The 17,888-nt window shown below is 44.2% G+C and overlaps 5 protein-coding genes across 6 annotated transcripts in view; 3 read left to right on the forward strand and 2 right to left on the reverse strand.

Annotated features, from left to right (window-relative positions):
* Positions 1–358: 358 nt before the first annotated feature.
* Positions 359–3,569, forward strand: LOC119556349 (inositol polyphosphate 5-phosphatase K). 2 transcript variants are annotated; one of them, XM_037868452.1, is made up of 2 exons: positions 359–552; positions 632–3,569. In XM_037868452.1, exon 2 carries the CDS (start codon positions 634–636, stop codon positions 2,146–2,148), a length of 1,515 nt encoding a protein of 504 aa, XP_037724380.1. In that variant the 5' UTR covers positions 359–552; positions 632–633; the 3' UTR covers positions 2,149–3,569. The 2 variants fall into 2 exon arrangements, with proteins under 2 accessions (XP_037724380.1, XP_037724381.1); XM_037868453.1 differs by having other exon boundaries at positions 359–545.
* Positions 3,570–3,824: 255 nt separating this feature from the next.
* LOC119556351 (ubiquitin-conjugating enzyme E2 G2) lies at positions 3,825–5,033 on the reverse strand. The gene is made up of 4 exons (XM_037868455.1): positions 4,699–5,033; positions 4,551–4,632; positions 4,225–4,484; positions 3,825–4,152 (listed from the first exon to the last, which is right to left on the reverse strand). The coding sequence occupies exons 1-4, from the start codon at positions 4,739–4,741 to the stop codon at positions 4,034–4,036; spliced, it is 504 nt and encodes a 167-aa protein (XP_037724383.1). The 5' UTR covers positions 4,742–5,033; the 3' UTR covers positions 3,825–4,033.
* Positions 5,034–5,124: 91 nt separating this feature from the next.
* LOC119556350 lies at positions 5,125–6,123 on the forward strand. Its single transcript, XM_037868454.1, has one exon. It carries the CDS (start codon positions 5,279–5,281, stop codon positions 5,987–5,989), a length of 711 nt encoding a protein of 236 aa, XP_037724382.1. The 5' UTR covers positions 5,125–5,278; the 3' UTR covers positions 5,990–6,123.
* A 368-nt stretch (positions 6,124–6,491) lies between these two features.
* LOC119556965 (structural maintenance of chromosomes protein 3) lies at positions 6,492–10,898 on the reverse strand. The gene is made up of 5 exons (XM_037869474.1): positions 10,775–10,898; positions 10,576–10,690; positions 10,366–10,505; positions 7,133–10,252; positions 6,492–7,065 (listed from the first exon to the last, which is right to left on the reverse strand). Exons 1-5 carry the CDS (start codon positions 10,787–10,789, stop codon positions 6,853–6,855), a joined length of 3,603 nt encoding a protein of 1,200 aa, XP_037725402.1. The 5' UTR covers positions 10,790–10,898; the 3' UTR covers positions 6,492–6,852.
* A 1,191-nt stretch (positions 10,899–12,089) lies between these two features.
* The window catches only part of LOC119558277 (serine/threonine-protein phosphatase 2B catalytic subunit 3), a 31,805-nt gene continuing 26,006 nt past the window's right edge, over positions 12,090–17,888 (forward strand). The window contains exon 1 of the mRNA XM_037871652.1: positions 12,090–12,346. The gene's annotated coding sequence lies outside the window, so the exon portion shown is untranslated. The remainder of the gene's footprint in view (positions 12,347–17,888) is intronic.

The raw sequence follows: 17,888 nt of genomic DNA on the forward strand, positions 1-17,888 counted from the left end.
TGCGATAAATGTAATAAAATAAGTTAATTGAAGGAGTTGAGGCGCTAAATTTAAAATGCCTTTGTTCACTGACTTAATGCTGTTTTAAAAGTGTTTTTTGATAGAAATTGTATAATTTGTTTTGTTTTTGCAGTATCCCTGCTATGTTGATAAAATTTACTTAAATGTGTGTTTTTTTATTGCATATGTGTGGCAGGGTCTTGGAATCACCATAATTGGAACAAATATTAAACAAATATAGCAGTAGGTCTTCAAAAATATATCACAATTAACCATTATTTCTGGTTTTGGTCTTAATTCATAACGTTAATCGATAGAAATACTAAACTATTGCCATCTCTAGGTGTTGTTGCTTTTGCTTTCGCTTTGTTGTTGCTGGGCAGGGCAAACAAGTGTTAAAAACTATTTGTGGTGCAATATCTTTAGCAATTACCGCTCGGCGATCGTCTTGGCCGCTTGATTGACCACGCCAAATAAACGGGATTAGGGCAGCAAAAGGCCGCGGAAGCACCGAGAATCGGTTTACCCAACAATCAGCTTAATAGGTAAAAGGTAAACAATTTGATTGCTTTGAACAGCTGGGAGAGATTAGCACCTAACCACTGGGCTGCTTTCCATTCGATTTGCATAGAAATGAGCCAGCCGGAGGCCACCAAGTCGTCCACTATCGCGGACTCGGAGCCGGACGAGGCGAAGGGCAGTGCAAAGCAGCTGCTGGAGACTTACCGCGTTTACGTGGTCACCTGGAATGTGGGCAGCCGTTTCCCGGATAACATATCGCTGCGCCAGCTGCTAGGCCTGCAGGATGTGACGGCGTCGAAGGATTCGGAGGTTCCCACTTCCCACCTGCCGGACATCTACGCCCTGGGCCTGCAAGAGGTCAATGCCCAGCTGGAGCAACAGGTGATGGGCCTGTTCAAGGAGGATCCATGGACGCGCAAGGCCAAGGAGCTGCTACGCGGCTATGACTATGTGGCCGTGAAGACGGAGCAGATGCAGGGACTGCTGCTCAGCATGTTTGTGCGGCGACAGCATGTCGAGCACCTGCAAGACATCGAGGCGGAGTTCACGAGAACCGGCTTCGGTGGCATTTGGGGCAACAAGGGCGCCGTGAGCGTTCGGTTCACCCTGTACGGCTGCGGCCTGGCCTTTGTGGTGGCCCACCTGGCCGCCCATGACCATCAGCTGGACGAGCGCATCGAGGACTACAAGCATATATTGGAGAACCATCATTACCATGTCAAGCGGTACAGGGAGATCTACGATCACGACTATGTCTTTTGGTTTGGCGATCTCAACTTCCGGCTGCAGGGCGACGACTCCTCGACGGAGGTGCGGGAACTGCTGCGCGATGAGTCCCAGCACGAGGCTCTCATCCAGCGCGATCAACTGTACCAGGTGCGCGAGAAATCGCAGCAGGCCTTCCAGGTTCTGCACGAGCGCCTGCCCGCCTTTCCGCCCACCTTCAAGTTCCGCGAGGGCACCTCCGAGTACGACCTGAAGCGGCGGCCAGCCTGGACGGATCGGATTATGTACGCCGTGCAGCCACTGAACAGGCAACCCGGCATGCAGCTATCCATCGAGCAGTGCTCGTACAAATCCCATCCCGTCTACACCATCAGCGATCACAAGCCGGTGACCAGTGATTTCACCCTGAAACTCTATCCCAATGTGCGAGCTCCAGGCGTGGTGTTCTCCCCCCTAACGCTCTGGAAGATTGGCGACGAGAACACCGTGGAGTATCGCAAGCAGGCGGAGTTCGATGAGGGTCCCAACGACTGGATTGGCATCTATCCGGCCGAGTACGCCAGTCTGGCGGACTATGTTGCCTACGAGTATGTCAACCAGGCCGAGTCGCCCACCTCTTCGGACTCCAATCACGAGGCGGATCCCTTTGACACGCCCTCGCATCACCGCAGGGGTAGGCATCATCATAAGAATCGCCAGCGATTGCGGCGACAACAGGAGGCCAATGCCCAGGAGCAGGTGCGTCTCGATTTCGCCGACGATGTGGAGCTGCGGCATGGCGAGCAGTATCTGTTGATCTATTTCCGCAACACGGGAGTGAGGGGCGTGACCAGTTTGGCGGGCATCAGTGGCGTCTTTGTGGCGGAGAAGCGACCAGGTTCGCCCCATCGGACGATGTGACATTTCGACCCCCACACGGGCTATGTGCATTAACTGAGCCTACGAGACCGTCTTAAGTTTGTTTGTTTGGCTGTTGACTCAGCGTTACGTTTATATTTGTAATTATACAATTATCCAACCAATCATGTTTGTGTATGTACTACCTTTCCCGCCGCCCATTCCCATTCCCAGTCATCCCGCACCCGGATTGCATCCTGCCCCGTTTGCTCATGTTCTTTTGGCTCTGTTGTCATTTTGTTATTTTTATTTGTACGGTGTCATGGCACTAGATATGCATATTAAACCGGTTTCGCAAAGGTTAATTACGCCACATATTCGCGCTATGACACACCCGCGCACAGTGGGTCAAAATAAACACTTTCTTAATTAGATTTTCAGCCAGGTTAATAAGCTGTTTTAGGAAATTTTTTTGAAATTCAGTTTCAAATGCAAATACATAAAAGTTAGTCACAACCGCAAGCTGAAAAGTGATATTTTTGAACATTTCTCAAGTAGAAAATAGAAAATCTATTTAATTTAATGATATATGCTTTGATTTGTTCCAAAAATATTTTTTGTTTAAATATAAGAATAGAGCATGTTTCAAACTTAATTTATTTTTAAAAGTGCGCTTTAAGAAAATGTATTCACTATGATTCCACAAGTTATAATATTTATTAAGTAAAGTAGTGTCCAGTTATTATTTTATGAATTCTTAACAAAATGATAAGGTTTTCAACCTGAAACGGAATAGACTATATACGAATGACTTGAAAACGATAATGATACGCCCTGTTTTCTATTATCTGATGGGTAAACATTTCAATAAATTATTTATGACCAACTCTTAACAAATCATAACGATATCTTAGATAAGAACTGCACTTTTATGATAGTTGAAACAAAGTTAGACCACCAATTAGACATTCTAGGCAGTCTGTTTTAACCTATAACCACCGTGCAGTGGGTTATTTGGAGGAGCACTGGTTCCATAATTGGTAAGGTTTCAAACTATTGTTACAGCCTACCATGGGCCTTAGAGGTCAACAGGGCCCACTGTACTCGAACGATTTGTGGTCCGAAAACAGAAATGATAGCATAAATTTATGCCGGATCGGTCAATTGAAATTCGTGTGGCTTAGTAACCTTCAACAACAATTAGATAACTATTACTATACCATACCCACACACCCGAAGACACTTAACCAACGCACGGGAATGCATTTACCACATACCCTTATATATAGTATATACATACGCCTTATCAAAGTGTACATTAATCAATTTACTTAATCAAGTGAAAACATTTACAAATGTGTAGTAAAATATATATATGAATACATAGAGCAATTTCGCTTGTGGGATTTCGGTTAATGAGCAGTTGGATGTAATGGAATTAGACTTGATAAACCAAATGTAATGCCCAATAAAAGTAAACTAGCCCATCTATGCACTATGGATCATTAAAATATGTATGAAATATAAGCAAAGTGATAAAATCAAGACCTAGCCTGTCAACTTTTTAAGAAAATAACTACTTTTACATAAATGTGAAGATGGTGTAGATGTTTTATGCAGCATATTTTGGGATCTTTTCAGACTTATCCGATCCTCCCTCGTGACTATCTACCCCTTAGGTAGCAGGAAAAACCCCTTCTAGATCCGCTAAAGCATTCAAGTGGGGGACGAACTGCTGCCTGGTTGTGGTTGACAGTCGATTTTATTGCTAGGTTCTTTATTTTTGCTAAATTGAAACGTCTTTGTCGATTCGCTCGACGTGGGTTTGAGGGAACTGTGGGTTAGCATTTTTTTTCTGTGAGGCGCAATCTTGGAATCGTGTTGTTCAGGATAGAAAGTATGGGTCGACGGTGGTGGACAGGGTCCGGTTCCAGTTCGTGTTGATCATTTACGGCGGCAGTCCGAGGGTTTTGCGCACCAGGCGCCGGGCGATGGCGTTGAACTCGTCTCGTCTCTCGCGCCACATAATGGCGGCATCGACATTGGCGCCGCTCTCATCGTTGGGTTCTATTGGGAGGGGTGGAAACCCAAGATTAGTGGCTACTTTGGATAGGGATGGATTGCCCATGCCCTTCTTACCCGCCAGCATGCTGACCACGCTGAGCAAGATCTTCTCCACGCTCTGGACGGGACTCCAGCGCTCCGCGGACAGCTCATAGCCCATGGGATCGTCGCCGGGCGCGTGGAGTATTGATATGCAGACCCGCCCGTCGGCAAAGATGTTGGGATGGAACATATCACAAGTGAATTTCATTTTTGGCGGACTCAGTGGATAGTCGGGGGGAAAGACGAGCCGGGCGGGGAACACGCCGCCCTCAAAGCAAGTGCCCTCGGGTCCGCTGCAAAGGGCAAAGGGCATCGGATTAGTCTTATCCAATGCATTTGATCTCGAGATCTTAACTCACGCAATCAGTGCCTCCCACTCGAAGAAGTTGTCCTCGCTGATGGGCCCGGCCACAATGCCCTCGGGCGGGTCAAGTGTTAACTCTGGAGAGGATTGGGTTTTTTGCAGTGAGAGTGGGTAAAGTGCTTAGTACTGGACTTTCGACTCACGTTTGTACTCCGCCATTAGGCGTCGCAGCGCAGATCCCGCCATCCTCGATGTCGTCTTCGATGGTGAATGGTGATGGTTTCCGTTCCTGTTCCTCCTCCTCCTTCTCCTTCTCCTCCTTCTCGCTCTGCCTGTGCCGACTGTGCTTCCTTTGCGTTTCCCGCGGCTCCGCCTCCACCAGCTGCTTGTCCTCCTGCTCCTGCTCCACCCGAATGGTCAGCCTAGTGTCTTGGCGGCGATCGCGCACTTTCCAGATCCTCGGGCAAGGGGTCAAGTGCAGACACGTCGTAATATAATAAACACAAGCCTTTCGGTGTTTATGTATATCGAATGTATCGAGTGGGTATTTATGACAGTATATTATAGGTATGACACACTTCGCTGCGCGGCCTTGTGTAGTCGAATATATTCGATATCGGGCGACAGATAACCCATCGATGTTTAAGTGTGGTCGCATTTCAACGATTTCTTGTGGTTGAAAACAAATAAGTAAATGATATTAATAAAATTATATTTAAGTCACATGGGCAGCGGAACATAGTCACCGCCGCGGGAGACAAGTCTCGGAACAGGATAAAAGCCATGGTGAACAGCAGGAGTCATCCGGCGGATAATGGTCCTGGTCCGGGGTCTAGTGGTGGATCCTCCCGCCTGGCCCTGTGCCTCATCCACTTCGTGCTGGCCATCATCTCCGGCTGGGGACTGAAGCGGAGCACCGGCCGCCAGGCAATGGCCGCCTTTGGCATCTATTTTGGCCACAGCCTGCTCTGCCTGCTGCGGCACACGCATCCCAATCCGGGTGCAGTGCAGCGTCTGTTGTGCGACAAGTCGAGGCGATACTCCTGCGTCCTGTTTGTCACCCTGGTGGTGGGCGAGCTGCAGACCGTGAATCCGGCCACCCGAATGGGTGACTTCTTTGGCGCCGACTGGGAGCGCCTGGCCTTTGGACTCTGGAGCTGCGTCCTGGCCCTGGCTGTGACCAGTTTGTGGTTCGGTGGAAGCGGTGGTGGCAATCGCAGTTCGCTGGGCGCCACCTTTATCAAGCTGGATGCCGCCCAATTGGGCCTCTGTGTGCTGTGGAACGTGCAATGTTTGTGGCGCATCGCCATGGTCGATGAGCACTGGTGGTCACTGGGCCTGGCGCTGCTCGTCCTGCTCAACCACTGCATCCTGTGGCGACTGCCGCTGCACTACAACATCACCCAGCTGGAGGTGGCCACCGTGGGAATGTGCTTCAGCACCATCTTTGCCCTGAACGCCATCCAGGAGCAACTGGACGCAGTGGCGAGCTGAGGACAGCTGGTCGGGCTACCGGGCCTGGAGCCTTCGTTAGCCAGTTATTAAGCTCTCATTTACTTTCTTTTAACTATTAGTTGTAAGTTGTTGAACAATTCTTTTGTATAATAAACCAATTTTCATGATCTAAAGCCATATTTTATTTAAAAACTAAATTCCAAAGGTTAATGAAGTTCTGTTGGGAGTTCTTTAGCTGTATACTAAACTAATCACTGTTTTTAGATGCAGCAGATGTAGTTGGCTAAATAAGTGTTAAAACGATAGGAAATGTGGAGTATATACATGTTCCAAACATAAATCACTCAAAATACTTAAGATCTCAAATGTAAATACAGTTTCCAAACACTATTAATCATTTTTCCATTCTAGCCTCAATTTTAGCAAGTTTTCAATAGAATTAATTATTCAACTGCAAGAAATTCCTTCTTCCGATCATTATATTCCTTTGAAGCAAATATAATCTGTAGTTCTATTTTTACAAGACACACATTCAAACGGGTTCGTTTTGCATAAGCTTTTTAATACACACTTTTATTTTAAATATAATTAATATTACTTCTCTATGTGCTTTATTACATATTGATCTGGGTGTAGAGTTGCTCAACTCTCGTTTTCCCCGCTGCCCGGAGTGTTTTACGCCACGGGCACGGCTTAACCGAAAACTAACTCGCATTGTTAAGGAAGATTACAAGTAGCAAATATGTTTAAAAAAAACCTATATATATGTATATGGATCAAAATAATGTGAAAACAAATCTTAGGCCTACGAAACTAATAATTGGTCCGGTTCGGCCGGCTGGGACGAGGGATGGGTGAGGGCGTGGTGGGTTGGGGGCTGTGGATTTGGCTGGGGAAATCTCCTAGGCGTGGGTGCTGTCGTCCTCGACAAAGTCCTTGGCCTCCTCCCGGGTCACACAATCAATGTGGCTGACCTTGTTGCGGAATCGCACGCCGTAGAACTTGTGCGCATTCTCCAGCAATTCCGGCCGGAACGTTGTCGTAATGAACTGGGCCGTGTCGCTGAGCTCGTGGATCATGTCCGCCACCGCCTTCCGATGCATTGCATCCAGAGCCTGCACAAAAAAGGGAGTAATTCATAAGCAAAGGCAAACAAATAGGTAGCCTGAATCATTAGCTCACTTGATCTATCTCGTCGAACAGGTAAAAGGGAGCCGGATCGCACTTTTGGATGGAGAAGATGAGGGTCAGGGCGACCAGGGACTTCTGACCACCGGACAGCTGGTTCATCTCACGCATCTCAGCCTCAACGCCGGTGAATGAAACACGAATGCCGATCCCCGTGAAGGCATCGGAATTGGCCACCTCCTTTTCCATCTCCTCGCCCTCGTTGTCCTTGGTCTTCAGGATGAGATAGCCCGCGCCCATGGGCACCAGCTTTTTGAACACCTTCGTGAAGTTCTGGGCCACCTGCCGGAACGTAAACTGGATGGCCTCCACCTTTTGCATCTCCAGCGACTGTATGAGCATGTGAATCTTCTGGTCGCCAATGTCCAGCTCCTCTTTGCGCCGATAAAGCTTCTCCTTCTGCTCGGAGAAGCTTAAGAACTGATCCAGGGCCTTCTTGTTGACATGATTATACTTTTTTAGATGCTGATTGGCCTTCTCGAGCTCTTTGAAGATGTTCTTCAGCGACATGCGACTGTAGGCGGGATCCACCTGTGGCACGGCGCCCAAGCTGGCGATCTTTTCTGTGCACTCGTCGATCTTCTCGTTGAGCATGTTCTCCCTGGTCGACCATTTCTCCAACTGCTTGGAATCCTTGTTGAGATTCTCCTCCGCCTCCTTCTCCTTGCGCACATGTGTTTCCAGTTCGAGCTGCAGCTCCTTTTGCAGCTGCACCGCTTCCGTGACCCGCTTTTCGATCTCCTCCAGATCCGAGTTGACCTTCTTGATTCGCTTTTCGGCGGAAACCAGCTCCGTCTTGCAGTTGTTCAGTTTGCGCTTGCGATCCTCCACGGAGATCTCTTGCAGCGCCTGGATGAGTTCATCGCGGCGGCGAAACAGATTGTTGATCAGCAGGTTGTCCAGCTTGTTCTTGCGCACCTCGAACTGCATGCGCTGCGTGAAGGCCTCCTTGTTCTCCTGGTTGAGACGACGGATATCGTCGTTCAGCTGATCAATCTCCCGCTGATCCTGCGACGACAGCGTGGACATTAGCTCCTGCTTGAGCTCCGCCTCCAAACTGGACTTGGTACTCGTCATCGACTCCAAAGAGGCCTTGCACTGCGCCAGGGAGCGCTCCTTGGGCGCCCGGTACTGCTCGATTCGCATCAGCTCCTCCTTCATCAGCCGAATCTCGCCCTGCACCTTCTCAAACACATCCTTCGACTTGCCCTGCTTCGTTTCCGTTTTCTGCATCTCGGAGACGATCGAATTGATGTTGTTCTCGGTGGACTTGAGTTCGTTGCGCAGCTTGCCCAGCTTCTTTTCGAACTCGGTGATCTGGCTGGTGTATTCCGTACGCTTCTTTTGCATCTCCAGCCGCGAGCGTGATGTATTGAAGTAGCCACCGGTGAGGGATCCCTTCGAGGACACCTGATCTCCGTCCAGCGTGACGCAATCCAGCCCCGTGCTCTTGGCCAGCTCGGTGGCACGCTCCAGATTCCTGCAGATGAGCGTCTTGCCAAAGATATACCTCAGGGCCTTGTCGTGCTGCTCATCGTACTTCAGCTTGGAGATCATCGGTATGGAGTCGGGATCATCCGGATAATCGTGTATTTTCACCTGCAGGCGATTCAGTGGCATGAAGGTCACTTCGCCGGGCAGCTTAAGCTTGTTCATCTCCTTGAGGATCTGCGTGCCCTCGTATTCCGACTCCACAATGTGATGGAACAACCGATTGGCGGCCGTCACCTCCACGGCCGTGTAGATGGTCTTGTCGCAGCTAAAGTTCTCGATCACGGGTCCATAGTAGGCGCGTGCAATCTCCGCCGATTGCCCGCCACGCTCTACGAAGCTGTCCAGCACTTTTCTCACCGAATCGCAGCCATTAAGGATCGGCTTGCCGGCCATACTGCGCAGCGCCTGGTCGGCCCGCGATAGCTCCTCCTTGTGCGTCTGCAGCTGCTGCGTCATCTGGGTTTCCTTGCGCCACAGCTCGTTGCGCATGGACTGATGCTGGTCCTTGGTCTTCTTCAGCTCGTAGTACTTCTTGTTGTGCTCATCGATCTGTAGTCGAAGTTGCTCCAGCTCGGACGAGTGCTCCTCGATCTTCTGGCCCAGATCCTTCTCGGAGGTGGCGTCCTTCTTCAGATCCTCCACCAGCTTGGCATGATGGGCTATCTTGTCGCGCGTCTGTTTGCTGATCGATTTTAGCTCGTTGGTGATCCACTTGTCGCGATCCTCGCGAGAAGAGAACTGCGAGCCGCGACCCTGCTTGGCGTAGAGTTCCTTACGCTTCTGCTCCTTGAGCTGCAGCTCCCGGGAGCAGTCCTCCTCCTTGCGCTTCATCGCCTCGTATTTGGGTTTCACGTCGTCCAGTTCCTTTTCGCGCTCCGCTATCGTCACCTTGAGGTTCTTTAGCTCCTGGTCGGCCCGCTCCTTGGACTTGTTGTCGCCCTGAACTTCGTCGTTCAGATCGACGATGGTCAGGTCCAGTTTGGTCTTCTCGCGTAGCAACTGCTGCTGCTCGGTCATCAGCACGGAGCGCTCCTCCTTGGTGCCCTGCACCTTCTTCTTGGCCTCCTTCAGGTTCTTCTGCACATCCTTGATCTTCTCCTGCGCCTTCTGGATCTCGATGTTGTAGATCTTCTTCTTGTCCGAGGAGGATTTGCGCTGCAGCTGCAGCTCGTCGAGCGCCTTCCTGGTGTCCTTCAGTTCGGTCTCGTAGCGTATGTACTCGAGGGTGCGCCGCGTCTTGTCCCACTTCTGGTACTCCTTCAGCTCCTCTTTCTCCTCCTCGAGCGTCTGCAGGCGATCCTCGATGGTCTTCAGGTACTCGCTGATCTTCTCCACCTTGCTATCCGTCTCCCGCAGCAGATTCAGCGACTCCTCCTTTCGCTCGTCGTATACACGCGTGCCCGCTACCTCGCGCAGCAGCTTGAGGCGATAGGAATCGGCCGCCGTGGCCATCTGATTGATCTTGCCCTGCTTGACAATGTAGTAGGGATTGGAGCTGGAGAAACCGGCCGATTCCAGCAGATTGACCACCTCGTTGCGGGGCACCACCTTCTTGTTGAGGAAGTACTGATCCTTCTTGGCGCCAATCACGCGCCGCAGAAAGATCTCCTCCTTGTCGATCTGCAAGAGAAGCGTAGTCTTAGATACTATGACTCATAGTTAGGATTCCTCCCCAAGTTGGGTTCATCAAGAGATTTCTTCGAGGATGTGGAACACTGGGTTGGACTACTCACTGGAACCCGGTTATCCGAGTTGTCGAAGATGATCTCCACATAGGCGGAGATGACGCGGGCACCTGTTCCCTCGTGGAGGAGCGACTGGCGCTGCTCTGGCCGCAGGTGAGTGAACTCATCGCTCAGCACGAACTGGATGGCTGCAAAACGAAGGGGTTCGGATTAGGTATCGTTTGGCTGTGGAGCTGTGTGTGCCACACTGCTACCCACCGTAGAAGAAGTTGCTTTTGCCGGAGCCATTACGTCCAACCACAACATTGTGGCGCTTGTCGAATGGTTCCACCACCGTCTGGTCCTTGTAACTCTTGAAGCCTTGTATAATAATCTGCAATTTGGGGGGGGGGGGGGGGGATTTGAGTCCTGCGGTGACCACCGGGCTGCCCGGCGCTTGGCCAGCAGTTCAACTCACCTGCTTGATGTGCATTTTATTATAGTAGACAGCGATTTTGCACAAAATCGCGCTCTTTTTGTTTACAACAAATACATAAATAATATCGATTCGGACACGGACTTATCGATGTTTTCAGTTTTCCTCATATATCGATATTACATTTGAAATGAGAGTCGATGAAAAAATACTGGAAAAATGCGCTAAGGTTGTACAGTCTGGCAACTCTGGAGTAAAGTATTCGATTAAACTATGGCGAACAATTTGAACTATTTCGTTATGTCAAGGGGTGGTTACCCTATAGGTACAGTAATGCATGAAAATATACGTTAAGAGATAAATTACGTTAATTTATCAGATTTAAATCCTAAATCACGATAATCCGGTGACCACGCTTTAGATTTTTTTAACATTTTTGTATTTAATATATGGATTTGAAGACTGCTAAAGTCTTAATGGTCTAAAAGTTGAACTAAAAATTACCCATACGACAATTCGAAATAGATTAAAATAAACTTTAAATTATAGGCAACAGTACGTATGAGTGATAAACTTGTTTGGAAATAAATTGTAGTATACTAAATTGGGCAGCCCAGCAATCTAGCAAAACACCGAGCAACAAACAGTATGCTACGATTTTTAACGACTTAGTCTCAGAAAATTTTCATATAATTTAAATAGAGTTTCTTAACAAAATATTTAAAACATTACAAAGCTTAAATATAGTGATTTACATTTCTTACTTGAAAATTAAATCAATAACATAATTGTTTTTGCAAATGAAAAGTCTTGAAAATTGTAATAAGAATATTAATGTAACAATTTTTTACAAGCAGATCAGCAAAAATAAAATACCTAATCGTAGGTAATTTTCAGGTTATGTAAGGTCTTCAGGTCTATTTATTCCGGTTTCTTAATAAGAATTTGTAAATTTTGTTGTAGCCCTCAAAATATTTAAAATATTAACCTTTTACAAATATTGAAGCCACGATAACAATTTTTAATAAATTCAAAAAGTATTCATTCTCTGAAGATACTAAAGATGTGAGAAATGTATTATGAAGTGTGCTAATAGGACAAGATTATACAGTCATATCAAAATGAAACGTTTCTTTTATTATTTTTAAGGTATTTGCTTGGATGTATAAAATTTATTTCCAGTTTTTAAGCCAAAATTAAACTCAGGATTGTGTTCCATCTCTAGAATTCAGAGCTTTTTCATATTTTTAAGCAATCCGAAACGGTCACACTTCCGTCCAATCGAAATCGACTAGTCGAGCGAGCGTTTTATCGAGTGCAACATTTCCGACATTCGATATTTCACACCTCTATCGATTTATTGTGAGATAGAAAACGAACGAGTCGAGTGCAACATTTGCGAATTGCCCCTGCTGCGCGCGTGCACTTTTTATTAATCTCCCGTATAAATCAGATATCGCAGCGCTTTTCTCTCGTGTGCATTTCAAACGCGCTCCGCTAACACACAAAAAAAAAAAAGAAAGAAAGAAGAGCAAAGCAAAAGGCAAGAGCTTAAATCGTCGAGAGTGAAAAAAAAACCGAATAGAATTTCGAGTAAAAGCAAGCGAAGCTAAGGTAAATTGCAAGCAGTCTCTGTTTTTTTTCTCGTGCTATTTTCTACATCTCATCCTCCCGCATCCCGCCACCCCCCTCTCCGCCCACCAACCCCCTTCGTCCGCCCCGCCCCCTCCACGCCACCAACCAATTGTGCAACACACGCACGCACACAGACGCAAATGGGAGGCTTGGAGCCGTTTCAAACCACCAACAAACACACGCACACATGCCCAGCAACACACGCGCGCATATACATATACCAATATACATATGCATACATACAGCTGTATGTGTACATATTCCAATAAGAACGGGCCAAGACGTGAAATGTTTTTTTTTTGTTGTGTTTGCATACATACATTAATTGCATTAAACGGGCCAAAAAAAAAATGGAGGAAAAAACGCAATGTCAATGTCCGCTCCTGAGCGTTTCAATTAATTTTTCTGTCGATTTATGACAAAAATAAATATTTAAAAAAACAGCGAATATTACGCGAGTGCAACGGGTAAAATAACATGATACACACAACGTGTGTGTGTGTATATATATACACAAGTATATAGGCAACATTTTTTTCTCTTAGTCATCTTTGGAGTGTGTGTGTGCGGTGAAAAGCGATGAAATTTCAACTGAAGCTGTGTACGTACATCCCCAAAAACAATTTTTTTCGTGTGCAAAAACCAGCAAGAGAAAAAGTGAAAAGAAAAAATCATAACGGTAAAAGGCTGCCAAAGGCAACTGAAATGGAAATATCAGTAAAATTCAACAAGAAAACTTTCGTGTGTGTGCCTGTGTGAGTGTGTGCAAACAAGAGATTTTCTCGGAGAGAGCCGCACGTAAATTACGGTTCTCCTCGTCCTGTCCTGCGTGTGTGTGTGTGTGAATGTGAGCGGCAGGACACCAAAGCAAAAGCTACGAAAATTTTCATGCTGTAGCAGCAGCACATAACGGTCCTTCCTTCGCTTTTCTGAATGTGTGTCTGTGTGTTTCTGTTTTTTTTTCTCCTTTTTCTGTTTTTTTTTGTCCTGCTCTGCTGCTGCGCAGTCACTGCCGACGTCGCATACACAGAAAGAAATGTGTGATGATTCATTTAATATTAATAGTTTATTTTTGATAGGTACAAGACAACGTTCTTTTTAAATTTTAAATGTTGTAGGAAAATACTATCTTAAAGAAATAGGAGATTCCTTTGGTAGGATGGTAGTTTTCAACTCGTGCTTTGCCAAAACAAAATATTTTTTTTTTAATAGCTCATTTTATAGCTAGCAATGAAAGTATCTTTGGGTAACTAACATGTTTTTGTTTTATTTCGGAGCTGTTTCTTTTTTGTTTGTCCAAGCTGGCCCTCTCTCTTCGCCAGCTAAATCTCTCTCTCTGTTGGCCTCCTTGCTGTTTGTTGTCCTTCGACTCCTGAGCTGAGCTCTCAACTCCAGGGACATGCCACAAGGTTCCACTGTGCGCGTGTTTTCATTCCGAGAGCTTAGGCCCAAGGTCCCGGGCTCATCTCGTCACTTTTGCTCCATATTCCCCATGATTCCTCCAAAAACCCAATGACTTTCCACTCTAATCGATCCCCACTGCATTCGATGCATTCCTGCATTCATGCATTCCTGCATTCAATGCATTCCTGCATTTCATACATTCCTGCATTCCTGCATTCCTGCATTCCTGCATTCCATGCATTCCTGCATTCTGCTCAAGCTGCTTTCTATCCCACGAGGAGCGGTCAGGAGGTGCCAATTGGCGCGCTCGATTCGAGAACTGCTGCAATTCATTATTAATTGTGGGTGGCGTCCAATGCAATCATCGAATAATTGCCCCATCGACGTTCCAAGCGATTCGCAATCGACGTTTCGCCATTCCGAATTCCCCCTCCCCCTAATTAAAAGTCCACCACCAATAATTGTCGCCAATGTGTCTGCTTAAGAACCTGGTTAACATGCGGTTTATGCGTCAAGCAATCCGAAAATTTCCAAACTGCAAGAGCATACTTAACTTTCAGCAGGATAACCCAAGTAACTCTCATTTTAGAGATGGTTTTAAATATCCATGCCTTCAGAAAATATTTTTAAAAAGTTGTTAGCATAAAAAGATTAAGACATAGGATCGCAGTTACATAGTTTGAGGTGCAAGGCCCTCTACTACCCAAAAATTATAAGGGTTTCGAAATCATTAATATAGGTGCTTAAAGTTTACAAACAATATATTTAAAGCCCTCAAGTCAAATGAATTCATTTTAAGACACCTTTACTTTGAATTTAGATGGTATACACTGGTCGGCATATGTATTTTGACAAAATAAAAGTTAAGTATACTCATAACTTGAATATACTTCTTGTAAACTATAGGCATCAATGGAAAGGTAATTTCAATGCCGTTTGAATGATACAATACATTTCTTTACCCATTCAGTACTTATTGAAAAGGACGAATTTGTGTAAATCAACTTTGAAATTTAAAAAAAAAACTTTTTTCCTCGTCTTGAAAACTTAAATTTTTTGATGCAAAAAGTTTCTTCAAACAAAAATAATAGTAACTGCAAAAAGAATTTTTCAAAAATCATTTTTCTTATATTTTTTATGAATTTTTGAAAATGCTTAAAAACAGGCATTTGAGCCATATTTTTGTCTTTTTCATACAAATTTTTTCCGACATTGTCACCTTCAAAAAATCATAAAAAATATAAGCAAAATGATATTTGAAAAATTCTTTTTGCAGTTACTATTATTTTTGTTTGAAGAAACTTTTTGCATCAAAAAATTTAAGTTTTCAAGACGAGGAAAAAAGTTTTTTTTTTAAATTTCAAAGTTGATTTACACAAATTCGTCCTTTTCAATAAGTACTGAATGGGTAAAGAAATGTATTGTATCATTCAAACGGCATTGAAATTACCTTTCCATTGATGCCTATAGTTTACAAGAAGTATATTCAAGTTATGAGTATACTTAACTTTTATTTTGTCAAAATACTTATGCCGACCACTGTATATCACAGTTATAGTGAAAACATATATGGTTTCTAATTTTTTATTGATTTAAAATTTAAAACATATTCTTTATATCATTCAAATGTTTCTTTCTGTGCATGTTAATCCCCGTACTCACTGCAACAAATGGCGCCTGTCCAATTTACAATTTTTAGAAAGTTCCTCAAAAAGTTTATTCAAAGCGATAGGATGGAAAAGTCATTTATTTGAATTGAATTGGCTTGTATTCAAAAACTATTTGTATGGCAGAGATGGTAAGAAAAGCTTAGTTGGACATAGGCAGCATATAAAGTCATCACCATGATAGTGGTATCATAGGAAAGCCTGTTCCATTGGCTATAACTTTTTCATACACCACATTGAAGTTTGCTGCAAACTCTTTGAGAAATGTTGCAAAATGTCTAAATACTTTTTTAACTTATAAATTTACTTCCGCTGAAAGCTATCTATTTAGTTCAACAAAATTATTATTATTATAATATTATTATAATACTTGCCCCAAAGGGAGTTTTTTGAGTTGTTGCATAATAACACCAAGAATGAAGAGCATAAAAATAATGAAAAACAGGTACGCGTTTGGCACAAAATATCACTTTAGATAAAAGTACATTAAAAAATCTTACGATGTGCAATAAAGTGTCTTGAACAGAAAGAAAACATTTTTTTAGATCTGACATTAACAGAAATTTTTGAAAAATTTGAGCTTAACTTCTTTAATTGATTGCGTATAAAGCTGAAAATTTTGGTATTCCCCCTCTAGTGCTCTAAAGTATCTTCATTAAAAACGGCACGTATTTTAAAAAAGCCGTTTAGTAGCAAGGGTCTTTACTATCCTTACCCCATTCTCCCCTATCACATATTTTCAATTGCTTTTGTATTCCATTCTATAAGGTTCTTAGAGTTCTAAAAAAATGTTGTTTGCTTCCTGGCCTATTTCTTTAGATCCCCCACCAGTTTCAGAATGGGATTATTTTTTTTTATGTATTATTAATGCTGGCCATGCTCTTGTTTTTCAATCAATTGTTTTCGATTGAACAGGTGCTTCGATTAAAATCAGTGTGAGCTGTTTTTCGCCAAATTACCGAGTGCGCGGCATAAACATCACGGTAATTTTAGCGTTATATTCAAAGCACTGGGTATGAGAGTTTTGGGTGGTAGGTGGTGAAGTGGTGAAGTGGAGGGCTTTTTAAATGGCCTCGAGTGCCAATTGTGTCATTTTAAAATGCCCTATAGCCATGGAACCCCCCCCCCCCCCATTAGATTCCCGGCCAATTGTCGATAGAGTGATTACCTATGCAAATATGCAGTTCGGCAGTTAAACGGCTTGCGGTTTACGTGCCATCATTTACCAGTTAACAACTGAGTGGGCTAATTACTGGAACAAACTGTAGCTGTTGCAATTTGCAGATGACATTTTTGACATTTTTTTTTTTTTTTTTTTTTAACCAATTAGCTGGGCGACAATTGCTGAAAGTGGCAACGTGAGGCTGCGTGGGATGCCGTTGCCAATGGGAAATGACTCACAACGCGAAATGGGCAACAGAAGCAGCCAAGCTAGGCAGACTAGATAGAATACAATACAATTGAGATGGGGGAGAAAAGAAAAAAATTCAAATAAATAACAAACTACAAAGAATGGAAATTGAATGGTAAAGCACCCGCCAACACACAGAATTTCAAAGCAGAGCGATGCGATGGTCGGTCGGTGTGTTTTTCTGGCTTTTCCGAACACACACAAATTGCGCTAATAATAGCCAAGGCGGCAGAAGAAACTATTAGAAGTACAGAGAGTTGCGCCCGAGTTTTCTGCCATGGGAGAAAATAGCACAAATGGGAACGCGAACATAACAACAGCGAAAAGAAATGAAATGAAATGAAAATGCTTAACAAAAAAAAAAAACCGAGTCGGTTGCAGTTCGCCCTGGGTCCCAAATCATACATACATATGTACACATACATGTTGCACTTAAAGAAATTTAACCAGAAATATCCGTATTAACGATTGTCATTAACACTGCTAAACTATCAATTAAAACCGAGGAACCTATAACGTCGGTGGTTAAGCTTTTATTGACTTGTCATAAAGCTTGCTTCTGGTGCAAACAAACCTTATATGCGATGCATTCAACATTTTTAATAACCATAAAAGCATTTTCATTAGCTTATTGTTGATATTATTATATATCAATATACCATCTCTTAATAAAAAATATTTCGAGCGCGACATAAAAAAGCTTAAATGCATTTTATCACCAAGGATTAACCTTTGAAATGATCTCTATATAATATAAACCTTATCTGGTTCGCTGTGGTAAACTTTTTCAACTAAATTTCAACCTTAGTCGGTTAGAATTTCATTGAAGCAATTATAATAATAAACTTATCAGAGAAATAGGCAAAGGAAACATTATTATTTTTTTTAAATAATCCATACGATGTTTTTTGCATATTCGCTTTCAATATGGATATTAAACGAAAGACAACATGACCTGAATTGCATAATCGCACCCTTTTTGATCATTTTCAAAATTTAGATTAAATATTTATTTAACCCTTTTGCATTTCGAGAAAAG

This window comes from Drosophila subpulchrella, chromosome X, assembly GCF_014743375.2.
Source record: "Drosophila subpulchrella strain 33 F10 #4 breed RU33 chromosome X, RU_Dsub_v1.1 Primary Assembly, whole genome shotgun sequence".
Taxonomy (NCBI): domain Eukaryota; kingdom Metazoa; phylum Arthropoda; class Insecta; order Diptera; family Drosophilidae; genus Drosophila; species Drosophila subpulchrella.